General features: G+C 42.7%; 1 protein-coding gene across 5 annotated transcripts in view; it reads left to right on the forward strand.

The window, feature by feature from the left end:
• The window catches only part of LOC122556956 (sodium-dependent multivitamin transporter-like), a 62,711-nt gene that overhangs the window by 12,121 nt on the left and 35,781 nt on the right, over positions 1 to 14,809 (forward strand). For all 5 annotated transcript variants that reach the window (XM_043704219.1, XM_043704196.1, XM_043704204.1 and 2 more), the window contains exons 3-7: positions 1,594 to 1,659; positions 5,228 to 5,279; positions 11,311 to 11,378; positions 12,670 to 12,824; positions 13,211 to 13,351. In XM_043704219.1, the coding sequence (XP_043560154.1) occupies positions 1,594 to 1,659; positions 5,228 to 5,279; positions 11,311 to 11,378; positions 12,670 to 12,824; positions 13,211 to 13,351 (482 nt within the window). The remainder of the gene's footprint in view (positions 1 to 1,593; positions 1,660 to 5,227; positions 5,280 to 11,310; positions 11,379 to 12,669; positions 12,825 to 13,210; positions 13,352 to 14,809) is intronic.

Here is a 14,809-nt window from a genome sequence, read left to right on the forward strand (position 1 = left end):
TAGGAAATTGTTTCTGTTAGGCGAGGAGACTAGGACCCATGGACACCAGCCTTAGAATTAGAGGGGTAAATTCAGAACAGAAATGCGGAGACATTTCTTCAGCCAGAGAGTGGTGGGCCTGTGGAATTCATTGCCGCAGAGTGCAGTGGAGGCCGGGATGCTAAATGTCTTCAAGGTAGAGATTGATAAATTCTTGATGTCACAAGGAATTAAGGGCTACGGGGAGAATGTGGGTAAGTGGAGTTGAAATGCCCATCAGCCATTATTGAATGGCGGAGTGGACTCGATGGGCCGAATGGACTTACTTCCGCTCCTATGTCTTATGGTCTAACAAAGTTATTTGGAAGCCCTAGCTTTGAGTGCTACTCCTTCACAGCTACCAGATGAAGGAGCAGTGCTGCGAAAGCTAGTGTTTCCAAATAAACCTGTTGGACTATAACCTGGTATGGTGTGATCTTTAACTAAGTCAGGAGTGTGATGGAATATCCCCCACTTTCCTGGAGGGTGCAGCTCCAATAATACTCAAGAAACATGACACCATTCATGAGAAAGCATCCCGTTTTATTGGCATCACATCTGGAAGCATCCATATCCTCTGCCATAATGCTCAGTAGCAGAAGTGTGTACTATTTACAAGATGCACTGCAGAAATTCACCAAAGATCTTCAACAGCACCTTCCCAAACTACGACCACTCAATCTAGAAGTACAAGGGCAACGGATACATAGGAACACCATCACCTTCAAGTCCCTCTCCAAGTCACTCACCACCCTGACTTGGAAATATATCACCTTTACTGTTCTTTCACTGTCACTGGGTCAAAATCCTGGAGTCCCTTCCCAAAGGGCATCGTGTCGATCCACAGCAGGTGGACTGCAGTGGTTCAGGGTGGTAGCTCACCACCATCTTCTCAAGGGCATCTAGGGATGGGCAATAAATGCTGGCTCAGCCAATGACAGTCATGTCCCATGAGTGAATAAAAGAAATTGTCTTAACAAATCCAATTTCCCTTCATACATCAGCCCTGTCATTCGATCTAGTAAAGCTCTGTTACACTCCCTCCATAGCCTTCCTTAGAAAAGGACCAAAACCACATCCAGTACTCTGGATATGCTGTCACCAAGACCTTGTATAATTGCAGCAATCAATCCCTGCTCCTGTACACCTCACCCAAACTCAACAACGTGTGACTCCAGGTCCAAAGCAAACTGGTTGACCCTAAACCGCCTTCTGAAATGGCTCAGCAAAGCACTCCATTGAATAGCAATAAGTTGTGACATTGTCAACAATGCCCACATCCGGTCAAATAAAGGGCAATGGGAGCAGCCCCATCTCATCCGGAGACCTCTTGCAGTGCAGCAGTTTCTCAGTATTACCCTGAATGTCTCAGTCTGGATGGTGTGCTCAGGTCCCTGAAGTGTGACTTTTATGCAGAGACATCTGACCCAGGCCACATTCAGTAAGGTGACTAGAATTCAGGAGATGGGTTTGTACCCTCTGTCCCCAGATTCTGGTTCTACGACCACTTAGATTGTTTTGGGTCCGATTGTCTGTAACTCGAATCCTAATGTGGAGTTTGTGTTTCTTTTCCAGTACCTTGAACTGCGGTTTAACAAGGCAACGCGATTGTGTGGGACACTGACCTTCATTTTCCAGATGGTGAGTCTGATCTCCACCAGATAGTTAATAACCCCAGAACAATGATTCCTTTGAATCGAATTCCTTGTGTGTGACCTGTTTATTTCGACCAAAGGATCTTAAGTTTTATTGTACACGGTATCCTAAAAGGGACCTGTGTAATAGCTTGCTAGTGGCTCTGTGGTCATGCATCTGCATCTTGCAGGCAATATTGCTTCTCAGATGGAATTTTTCTTTATAACAGTCAGGAATAAAACATAAACTTGCACTCTAGCAAAAAAAAAACTCCATCACTCTCCTTACTATTGGGATTTTGCTATCCTGTTTAGTAAATCTGTGTCTTTAACCAACCATGCAATCACTGTTCAGTTTATCTTCAATCTGTAGAGGTTAATTGTTAAGCTAAGTGTTCCCTAAATTCTGAATAGCTAATGAAAACAGTTCTATGTGCTGCATGTAAAATTTCAGACAGTACAGTCCTTCATGTCTCTGCCAACTCTTTTAACGTTATCCAGTTCCTCCTTAACCCCCCCCCGTGATGACTTCTCTCTGGTTCCTTTGGCAATTGCCTTAAAAGTGTGCTCCATGGTTACTAATGGTCCTGTCAGCTGACTACAGTTATACAAGTGGATATTGTTCAGTGTAGGTGCTGGATTGGATTTGAGGACTGCAATGTAACCCTTTTCCAGTATGTGACTTGCAACCAATAAAGTAATTTTAAAGAGTTGTAACAAGCAACTGCTTTGCACGCAGCAAGCTATCATAAACAGCAACGTGATAATAACCATGTCATCATTTGGTGTTGTGGAAGAAGAATTCAATATTTATTAGGATGCTAAAAGAGCACCCTTGCACCTATTCAGATAGCATTGAGGCGTCTTCTCCGCCCATCTGAGAGGGCATTACAGAGTCTTCACTTAACGTAGGATTTGAAAATCAGCTTTTCTGACAGAGCAGCATTCCCTCAATACTGTACTTCTGACAGAGCAGCATTCCTCAATGTGGGATGTATCTCCCTAATCCAACACACTCGGGTCTGGCACCCGAGTGCACCCAGTATTCCCACAAACCTGGATTCAAGAAGGCACATTTTACAGTGCAGAGGAAAATGTCTGGTCATTTAACTGCGGTTAAGACAGTTTTACGCACAACAAGTCACAGGTGTGAAACAAATGGATTAAACTCTTCTGCTGAGGCTGGTGGTGCGATTTCCCATGATCCAGGAAAGACCTGGTGCCAATGTTGCCAATTTAAGAAGGTACAAACTATCACATACCTCTCAGTGCTGGGCCACACACAGTGCAGTATTTGCTCATTGCTGCACCTCCAACAATAGACCACTCCCTCACTGCATTAGAAAGGTCAGGCTACATTGTGTTGTCAAATCTCAAGATGGGCGACATGGCGGAACTTTCACTGCATTGAAACCAAAGGCAACAAAGACCCATTTAACAAAAGACTTGTTATTGTGGCAAAAATAATAGAATTAACTTACGGAAACAAACAGGGGAAAGTAACCCAGTAAATAGCAGTCAGGACCAAGTGTAGCATCAAGGAGCCCTAGCAAAATTGAGTCAGTGGGAATCAGAGAGAAAAACAATCTGTTGTTGATGTCATAGCACAAGCTAAGCTGGCTGTAATTGTTTGAGGTTCATCATCTCAAGTCAGTCATCTCAGCTGCAGGACATCTTTGTCAGTGTCGAATTCCAGCCATTTTCGACTGCATCATCAAGGACCTTCCCTCCATCATAAGATCAGAGCTGGGAGTGCTTGCTGATGATTGCGCAATGTTCAGCATCATTCTCAACCCTTCAGATACTGAAGCAGCCCATGTCCATTTGCAGCAAGACCTGGACAACAGTCCAGCAACTAACATTTGCACCATACAAGTGCCAGGCAATGACAATGTCCAACAAGAGAGAATCTAGCCATTGTGCCTAGATATTTAATGGCATTACCGATGTTGAATCTCCCACTATCAGTATCCTGTGGTCAGCACTGGCCAGAAATTGAACTGGACTAGCCATATAAATATTGTGGCTACAAGAACAAGTCTGAGGCTGTGAATTTTGCGTGACAAATTTAACTCTTGACTCTCCAAACCTGTCACCACTTACAAAGTCAGTAGTGTGGTGGAATAATTTCCACTTACCTGGATGACAACATTCCAGATCTTGACAGCGTTTAGGTACCTGTCCATTACCTTCAACGTTCGCTATCTTCACCACTGATGCGCAGTGGCAGCATTATGTATTATTACAAGGTGCTCTGCAGTAACTTACCAAGGCACCTTCAACAGCCCCTTCCAAACCTATGACCTGTACCACTTAGAAGGACAAGGTTTGTACTTGCATGGAAACAGCACCAACTCGACATTCCCCTCCAAGCATGGGACTTGACATGGGACTAGTCACTGGGTTAAAATCCAGAAACTCTCTCCCTGTGGGTTGTCCCCATTTTATGTTTTTTTTAATTTTACTTTTATTTGTTCACAGGATGTGGGCATCACTAACTAGGCCAACATTTATTGCCCATCTTGATTAACACATTTAAAAGTCAACCTCATTGTTGTGGGTCTGGAGTCACATAGACCAGACCAGGCCAGGGTTGGGGGGAGTGGGTTCCTTCCCTAAAGGACATCGATGAACCAGATGGTATTTTACAACATTTGACAGTGGTTACATGGTCGTCATGAGGCCAGCATTTTTTTATTTACAGATTTTTTTTTTTTTAAAATTGAATTTAATTTTCACCATCTGTCTTGCTGGAATTTGAACATGTCACCAGACCATTAGTTTGGGGATCTGGATTACTAACTTGGTGACATTATTGTAATGACACTGGCAGCTCACTTACATTTTCTCCAAGGCAATTTGAAATGAGCAATAAATGCTGGCCTTGTCAGTGGTGCTCACACACTTCAACAAGTTGAAAACATTATTGTTTTAGAAAGGGTGAGATCCAACTTGGATGACCATTTTGACTTCCTTCTGAGACGTTGATGTCTCAAGATGGCAATGAGAATTCCTACAACATATAACCTCCAGAAGGTGGCTTTGATATAGTTCCACATGAAAGACTGCCTAGTAAGGACAGGCTCTCTCAGTGCTTATGGTTCAACATTGTTACTGGCTGACAATCTCAGGAAAACATTGCTAATCTGTGACCTAACTCCATTCACCTGGCCCAAATCCCTTATTACCTTTGTTTAAGAAAATGTTATCTTTCTCCAAATTAAAATTAACAACTGATCTAGCGTCAACTGCTATTGGTGGACGAGAGTTCCAAACCTCTAACACCCTTTGCATGTAGAAGTGCTTTTCTCCTGAATGGGCTGGTCCTTTTTAGACAGTGTTCCCTAGTTTTAGAATCTCCAACCAGTGTGTATAGTCTATCTTTAGCTACCCTGTTGTTATTACACAGCACTTCAATACTATCAGGAAATATAGGTTCTCCATTCCAGTGGGGTTTCAACTCACTGACTCACAAGTAATAGTACTGACAGTAAGATTGATTTCAAACTGACAGCTGCGGGGTGTGAGTGAGGCTTTTCTTCATGCTAATAGCAATATTTCTCTTCTAATTGCAGGTGATTTACATGGGTCTTGTGCTGTATACACCTGCGCTGGCACTGAATGCAGGTACTTTACAATGGGATCACAGCATATGGAAATAATCCAGGCATTTGAAGCTCACCTGTGTGAACACCCTCAGACCTGAGCTGATTCTCCAGCTGCCACCATAATTATATAAAAGAATTAATCAGTTATTTCCACAAGATAGCAACCTGCACAGATGTTTTCTTGAAAAAGCTAGACTTTTAAACCCAGATCCGATCATTCACAGCATTGTTGGTTTGCAGTTGTCTCAGATGCTCAAATCTAATGGGTTCCAGTCCATGTAAAGCAGGATCAGTAAGTGTTCTGTCTGAAAAGGCTGTGTGGTTCACTTTGTCACAAGAAATTCTCCTGAGCTTCCCTCTAGTTCTTGTGCCAATTCTCCTAAATTAATTGCTGACCTTCTGCAAGTGAAAGTGGATTCTCCATATTTACTTGATCGTTAAAGCCCACTGAATGTTTCAGATTGTTTGAATTGAACTCTGTGATTCAATTTGAACTCCAAATGTACAAATTTACAAGCTAGGATCATAGGTAGGTCACTCAGCCTACTCCTTCACTGATGAAATTGTGGCTGGTCTGATTTATTCCACATTCTCACCTGCCTTTTAACCCCTTTCTTAACAACAGTCTATCAACCTCTGCCTCAAAAATATTCAAAAACTGTGCTTCCAGCAACTTTTGAGAAGAGCAAAGTTTTTTCCTTATGTCTTTAATGGCGGCTCCATCTTTTTAAACAGTAGCCCCAGTTTAAAATTCTCCCACAGGTTAAAATCCTGGGACTCCCCACTCTTCATTTTCTCCATCCCCTAAAGGATTCCTAAGCGACTTGTCTGGGTAAATGTTGAGAGGATGTTTACCTTTATTGAAGAGTCTAGGACCAAAAGGCGTCCTCTTAGAATAATGGGGTGCCAATTTAAGACTGAGATGAGGAATTTCTTCTCCCACAGGGTTGTGTGTCTTTGAAGTTTTGCTGCAGAGAGCTGTGCAGGCAGAGTTCTTGTGCATACTTAGGGCTGATAGGTTACAGGGAAAGGTACAAAAGTGGGTCTGAGGAATGTTGGATCAGCCATGATCTGACTGAAAGGTGGAGCAGGCTTGAGGGGACGATTCGCCTGCTCCTGTTTCTATTTCTAATGGTCTTAAGGCGTTGTGGGTCTACCCAGGTAAAGTCGCCATCATCCCAGAGGACCATAGGATTGCTCTCTCATTCAAGAGAGATGGCAAGATTAATCTGAGGGTCACCACGTCTCAGGTGAGGGGAGAGGTTGAAAAAGCAGAAACTTTAGCTCAGTTGCCTGGATATCTGGTTTGCAGATCTACCTACAGTACATGGACTGTAGTAGTTAAGAAGGCAGTTCACCGCCATCTTCTCAAGGGCAAGTAGGGATAGGCAATAAATGCTGGCCCATGCAGTGACAGCTACGTCCCACAAGTGAATAAAATTAAAATGGAAGCATCCTTTCTGCATCCACCCTGTCAAGACCCCTTGACATCTTGTATCTTACAATCAAATTATCCCTTACCCTTCTAAACTGCAGTCTGTCCAAAGTTTCCTCATAAAACAATCTGCAATACCAGTTATTAGTCTAATAAACCTTCTCTGAGCTGCTTCCAAAGCATTTACATCCTTCTTTAAGGAAGGAGACCTGTATTCTGTACTCCAGACGTGGTCTCCCCAATGTCCTGCTTTTGTAATAAGTGCTTTCCTGAATACTTGCTGTACCTCTAGACCCAGCCTATTGCAATTCATGCACAAGGGCAGCCAGAACCCTATGCATCTCAACTTTGCTATCTCGCACCATTTAAGTATTATGCTACTGCATTATCCTTCCTACCAAAATGGTGAATTTCTTATTTTCCTACATTGTAATCCATTTGGCAGATCTTTCCCAATTCACTTATATTATTTAAATCTTTTCGAGGCCCCCTTATGTTCTCTCCAGAGTTTACTTTCCTACCTATGCATCATCACCAAATTTGGAGACCATACCTCTGTTCCTTTGTCCAGTTCATAGAGCTGTACAGCACAGAAACAGGCCCTTTGATCCAACACGTACATGCCGACCAGATATCCTATATAAATCTAGCCCCATTTGTCAGCGCTTGGCCCATTTCCCTCTAAACCATTCTTATTCCTATTCCTTTTAAATGTTATAATTGTACCATCCTCCACCACCTCCTGTGGCAGCTTACTCCATACATGCACAGCCTTCTGCGTGAAAAGGTTGTCCCTTTGGTGCCTTTTATATCTTTGCCATTTCACCCTAAGCCCATGTCTTCGAGTTTTGGATTCCCCCACCCCAGGGAAAGGATCTTGCCTATTCATCCCATCCATGCCCCTCATGATTTTATAAACCTCTGTACCCCTAAGTTTCCACGTTCCACAGAAAACAATCACATTCTCCCTGTAGCTCAAACCCTGCAATGCTGGCAACATCCTTGTAAATCTTTTTTGAACCCTTTCAAGTTTCACAACATCCTCCCTATAGCAGGGCGACCATGACTGCATGCAATACTCCAAAAGTGGCCTAATCAATGTCCTGTACAGTCACAACTCCCAACTCCTATACTCAATGCACTGACCAATAAAGGTAAGCATACCAAATGCTGCCTTCACTATCCTTTCTACCTGCAACTCCATTTTCAAGCAACTATGAACCTGCACTCCAAAGTCTCTTTTGTTAAGCAGCACTCCCAGGACCTTAGCATTAAGTGTATGAGTGCTGCCCTGATTTGCCTTTCTAAAATGCAGCACCTCGCATTTATTTAAACTCCATCTGCCATTCCTCAGCCCATTGTCCCATCTAAATTAAGGTCCCATTGTACTCTGAGGGAACCTCTTCACTATCCACAACACCACCAATTTTGGTGTCATCTGCTAACTTACTCACTCATCATTTCACATCCAAGTTATTAAATGATGAAAAGCAGTGGATCCAGCACCGATCCTTGCGACACACCACTGGTCACAGGCCTTCAATCTGAAAAGCAACCCTCCAGCACCATCCTCTGTCTGCGAGCCAGTTCTGTATCCAACTAGCTAGTTCTCCCTCTATTCCATGTGATCTAACCTTGCTAAACAGTCTACCATGAGGAACCTTGTTAAACACCTTACTGAAGTCCATACTGATAACATTCACTGCCCTGCCCTCATCAATCTTCTTTGGTACTTCTTCAAAAGACTCAATCAAGTTAGCGAGAGACAGTTTTCCACGTACAACCATGTTGGCAATCCCTAATTAGTCTTTGCCTTTCCAATGACATGTCAATCCTGTCCCTCAGGATTCCTTCCAACAACTTGCCCACTACCGATGTCAGGCTCACCAGTTTATAGTTCCCTGGCTTTTCATTATCACCCTTCTTAAACAGTGGCACCATGTTAGTCAACCTCCGGTCTTCCGGCACCTCACCTGTGGCTATCAATGTTAAAATATCGCAGCAAGGGATCCAGCAATCTCTACCCTAGCTTCCAAAGAGATCTAGTGTATACCTGGTCAGATTTATTCCCTTCTGTGTTTTAAGTCATCCAGCACTACCTCTCTAATACTGACATTTTTCAAAATTAGATTAAATTAAATTTTGTCACTATTTATTTCCCTGCGTTCTATATCTTCCATGTCCTTCTCCACAGTAAACACTGATGCAAAATACGCCCATTTAGTATCTCTCCCATCTCCTGCGGTTCCACACATAGGCAGCCTTGCTGATCTTTAAGGAACTCTATTCTCTTCATAGTTACCCTTTTGCCCTTAATGAATCCCTTTGGATTCTCCTTATTTGCCAAAGCTATTTCATTTTTTGATGACCTGATTTCCCTCTTAAGTATACTCCTACTGACTTTATGCTCATCTAAGGATGCACTCAGTCCGTGCTGTCTATACCTGACATATGCATCCTTTTTCTTAACCAAACCCTCAATTTCTCTTGTCTTCATCCAGCAAATTATGAACAGTTGAGATCCCTGTGGCACACACTCATTTAATCCTGCCAACCTGAAATAAAAGCATGTATACCTGCTCTCTGCATCCTGTTACCTAACCAATATGCTACCCTCCACTGCACTTACTTTAATTTTCTACAATAATCTTCTGTAAATCTAAATACAGTATATGCACTTTATCCCTTTTATGTATAGCACATATTACTTCCTCAAAAAACTCCCAATGGATTGGTTAAGCATTATTTCCCTTTCACAGATGTTGGCTGTGCTTGATCATCTTTAAATTATCTAAGCTATAACTTATTTAATGAAAACACAAAGTGCTTGAGAACCTCAGCAGTTCTGAGACCATCTGCGGAGAGAAAAACATGAGTAAATATTTTGAGTCCAGTATAACTATCTGGCTCGAAACATGAACTCTGATCTTTCTCCACAGATACTGCCAGCTAAGTTGAGTTTCTTCAGCACTTAATGGTTCTATTTCAGATATCCAGCATCCACTTTAATAGCTTCAGATATCTTCCCTATGACACTTGTAACGTTGACTGGCTCATAGTTTCCTCCTTTCCGTCTTTCTCACTCTTTTGAATAAAGGAGTTGCATTTGCTACCTTCTCATCAAATGGGAACTTCCTGAATCTAGGCAGTTTTGGAAAATTAAAGCCACCCAATTATCTGCCCTCCAGTTTCTTGTTATTTCCAAATGTATAATAATGAAGTAATTATGATGAGTTTCCGAGTGAATCTGGATTTGTGGTTCAACTGCATTTCCTGCTATGTGAAGCTTAAATGTAAGATCCTGGGCTGTTTAAGGACCTAGTCAAAGCTGCTAAACCACTTAAAAAGGCACTAAATCCACAGCACGTGATCTGTAACTAATCAAAATTATACATTCCCAACGGAAGACCAAAATAATTATATGTTTCAAGTCAGTGCCATGGAAATAAAGCAGGAAGAAATGATCTAAATCATATGACTGGATACTAGAGAAATGAGAATGAGATCAGGCCAGAAAAGTTAAAACGCAGTCGGCATTTGAGACCACCATGATCTTTGATTCCACGCTACAAATTAAATCATTGTAACATTTTTTTTTGAACAAAAATACTTAAATGTTGCAGAGAAATGTGCCCAAAGGCTAGGCTGATATCAGTTGCTCATTAACAGAAAGGAGTAACTGTCCTTGAAACACAGTGTTGAATCGCCAACACAGTATTCTCCTTTGTGCTGCATTAGCTGTGACTGGAGAAGTGCAAAAGTAATGTTTTGCAAAGCTTGTGGGGAGAAAAGGAAGTGGTGGTGGTGATTGGCTGTGCTATTTTATTTACTACTTGCTGGGGTTGAACATGATCCCTAAATAAAATTGAGGTAGTTGCCACCAGTAAATCATTTTACCAGCCCCTCTAGCAGTTTTGAATGGCCTTCTCATGATTAGCATACATGTATCACACACAAAATGGAAGGAGAAAGTGGTGGGGTAGGGGTAGTTTGGTGGCAGAGTAGGACTGCTAGTTTGAATGGGCCAGAGCGGGAAGAGGATGGGAGAGCATGTGGGGGTGTGGGAGGTAGACGGGGTTGTGGGCAGAGAGCAGGAGGAAACTTCAGCAGAGGAGAAAACTTTTTTTCTTACATTGGTAATGGTAGCGAGGTTACAGTCCCTTGATTTTTGCCATTGTGAGAGTTCTCCTTTTGGCCCACTTGTTAGCTTTCCTCTGGCCTTCTGATGTTCAAATATTTGAGGCTGCATGGTGGCTCAGTAGTTACCACTATTACCACTCAGCGCCAAGGAAGTGGGTTCGATCCCAGCCTCGGGCGACTGTGTGGAGTTTGCACGTTCTCCCTGTGTCTGCGTGGGTTTCCTCCGGGTGCTCTGGTTTCCTCCCACAATTCAAAGAAGCGCCGGTTAGGTGAATTGCCAATGCAAAATTGCCCATAGTGAGGGATGTGTAGGTTAGGTGCATTGGTCAGGGGTAAATGTAAAGTAATAGGTAGGGGATTGGGTCTGGGTGGGTTACTCTTCAGAGGTTCAGTGTGGACTTGTTGGGCCAAAGGGCCGTTTCCACACTGTAGGGATTCTATTCTATGACATTAAGACTTGTGATTTTGTTTTCAGTGACTGGCTTCGATTTGTGGGGCGCAGTGTTAACCATGGGGTTAGTTTGCACACTGTATACAGCACTGGTGAGTATTCAATGGGTCAGAGAGCTCCAATGTTCCACTCAATGTTGATGGCTTAAATCAAGTCTTGACTTTATACAATGCTTTTTGCAACCTCATGATGTCCCAAAGAGAGGACATAGCTTTGAATTGTAGTCACCGCTATATTGTAGGAAACACGACAAGATCCCGCAGACAGCATTGCGATAATGCAGTAGAATCTTTTTCAAATACTGTTGATTGAAGAGTGAATATTGGCCCGATGTAGGAATGGGACAAAGTCCCTTCAGGATTTCAATTGGTTCTACCATTCATTTTGATCATAGATGGCTTGTATCATCTTAATTTGCTTCTATGGATCTGTAGCCTCATTGAAACTATTGCTGTTTGTTTTGAAATTTCAATTTACCCCCACTAGCCCATTGGTGTTGTGGAAGCTGACGTTCCTGACAAAACTATGACGGAGAACGTCCCTGTTCCCTTTCCCAGCGCTGCCTCAATATGTTTATCAACTGCTTCAGAGGGTGGGCAGAGGCTCAGTTCAACAGCTCAACTAGAAGACTGTAAACCTGACAGTGCAGCATTTGCTGAGTATTATGTTAGCCTCCAGTATGTGGTTATTTCTCTGGAGCGTGCTGTTACACACAGCACAATCCCACACAGAGCAGTTCAATAAAAGTGCAGTAATCCATTTTAGTTCTATCAATTGAGGGATAAATAATGAGCAGCGCATAAGAGCAGGCAGACGTCATTCAGCCCCTTAATCCTGTGTCTCATATTCAATTAGATCACAGCAAATACCCATCATAACGAGTGTCAGTCAATATTTTCTGCTCAAATCTCTGAAGTGGGGATTTGAATTGATAATTGTCTGACTGAAAGTGAATGAAAGGCACGTCTCACACCCATGTTGGCATTGAGGCTGCACAGTGTGGTACGGTGACTTTGGTTAGCACTGCTGCCTCTCAGTATCACGGACCCAGGTTTGATTCCATCTGTATGTGTGAAATTTGCACATTCTCCCCATGTCTATGTGGGTTTCCTCGGGTGTTCCGGTTTCCTCCCACATTCCAAAGAGGTGCAGATTAGGCGAAATGGCCGTGCTAAATTGCACAATGTGTTCAGGGATGTATAGGTTAGGTACATTAGTCAGGGGTAAATGTAGACTAATAGGGTAGAGGAATCGGTCTGGGTGGATTGCTGTTTGGAGGGTTGGTGTGGACTTGTTGGGCCAAATGGCCTGTTTCCACACTGTCAGGATTGTATGATTCCCTGTTTCATTGCTGTTCACTGTGCGCCTCAATGTTATCCTCAGGGTGGACTGAAGGCTGTAATCTGGACAGATGTGTTTCAGACACTGGTGATGTTTTCTGGGCAGCTGGCTGTCATCATCATAGGAGCAAAGGAGGCTGGAGGCATCGGTGAAGTGTGGCGAATCGCAAAAAACAATGGCAAGATTTCAGGAATTGAGTAAGTGTACCTTTTTGAAGCAAATTTAAAACTTCACAAATTAATCTAAATGGGAGTGGCTTCATTGAACTAGTGTTTGGGTAGGGTGATAACCAGAGGAAACTGATTTAAAGGTTTTAATTAAAAGGTGCGAAGACCAATTTTGATAAGGCAAATTTTGTAATCTGGAAGCATTGCCTGAAAGAGTAGTGGTAGCAAGTTTGATACAGACTTTCAAAAAGGACTCAGATAAATATTTGAGAAAAAAACATGAGTTTGTGGGGCTGCAGGGAAGAGCTGGTGAGCAAGATGAATTGGATAGATTTTTCACACCGAGGAGAGACATGGTCCAGTGTACAACCTGATTGGTTTGGTTTGTTTTGCTGAAGTATCCTTTTCCTCTGCAGCCTGAACCCTGACCCCTTTGAGCGTCACACTTTCTGGACTCTAAGCTTTGGCGGCGTGTTCATGATGCTTGCACTTTATGGGGTGAACCAAGCGCAGGTCCAACGGTACCTCAGCTCACAGACGGAGAAGCAGGCAATATTGTAAGTTATTGAACCAAGACAAGCTGGGCCCCTACTTTGGCCAATTTTGGTATCGTTTAAGGTGGCATTGCTAAACCCGAGAGTGGATTCTCCCTGTCCCAAGGGTGTCACTAATTAAGGTTGCCATCAAACTGCAGTGTCAATGTAGCTTCACTTCACCTCAGCAAGGATAACAGCAGAAGGCTGCTCTGGCTCATTTACTCACTCAAATCGGGAATGATCACAGAATGCTATTTTTTATTGCAAGGGGAAATGGAATATAACAATAAGGATATTCATTGCAGCTGTACAAGTCCTTGATGAAACTACATCTGGAGTATTTTGCATTTTGGTCTCCTTTGAAAAAGGATTCAATTAATTTAAAGGTGACTATAAGAATCTTCATCCTCCTTGTTCCTGGGATGAAGGGCTTAGCTTATGAAAAAAGATTGAAGAGATTGGCTCTTTATGCATTGGAGTTTAAAGGAATGAAAGGCAATCTTGTTGAAAATAAGACCTTGAACAACTTTAAAGTGTTGATTCGAGAGGATGTTTTCTCTTGTCAGAGTGATTAGAACACCTTATTGGTGACGTTGTGGCGATGTCACTGGGCTGGTGTTCCAGAGGTTCAACCAAATGCCCTGAGGACTTGAGTTCATACCCCACCACGGCAGCCATTAGAATTTAAATTCACTTAATCTGAAGTCTTTGACTAATCTCTAACGATGCTTTGGAACTGACCCCAATTGTCACAAATACCTGTATGGTTCACTGAGGACTTTAGGGAAGGAAATCTGCCATCCATACCCAGTCTGATTTTGATGTGACTACAGACCTATTACATGTAGGCAATTAGGGATGGACAGCAAATGTCAGTCTTGCTAGCAGTGCTCACATCCCATATAAAATACAAAATTTACTCTCAATGTCCTTGTCGAGCAGAAGCTAATTAATCTCAGTTCTGAAATTTTCATTGCAGCATCCCTCCCCCAAATTGTGACAGTCTTTTTGAGGAAAGAGTTTGAGACTTCCAGTATCCTCTTGCATTCAGCAATGCTTCGCAACATCAGCCATTAAGCAGCCTGGCTCTAATGTTACAATTGTATCCCTGGTTTTGGGCTGCCCCCACAGGAGGAACCAATTTCTCTTGGTCTGCCCTATCGTATTCTTTAATCATCATAAATATATCAATTATAATCTCCCCTTACCCTTCTAAACTCCAGGAAGTATATGCCCAGTCTATGCAACGTGTCCTCCTAGTTGAGCCCATTTAGTCCTGATGAATTTGGGGTGATGGTCTTGAGGGTTGTCCTGACTTGGCTATAAACTGGAGTGGACCATCAAGCTGCATTCTGCCTCTGGATTTACTCCACAATGTTTGGCACTTTCAACAACCCGTATTTAAATTCAACATCTACACCAGAGCCTTGAGTCAATAATCCAAAGTTGACATCCATTCTCGGGGGAGCATTGCAATGT

Source organism: Chiloscyllium plagiosum, chromosome 2 (genome assembly GCF_004010195.1).
Source record: "Chiloscyllium plagiosum isolate BGI_BamShark_2017 chromosome 2, ASM401019v2, whole genome shotgun sequence".
In the NCBI taxonomy this organism is placed as follows: Eukaryota; Metazoa; Chordata; class Chondrichthyes; order Orectolobiformes; family Hemiscylliidae; genus Chiloscyllium; species Chiloscyllium plagiosum.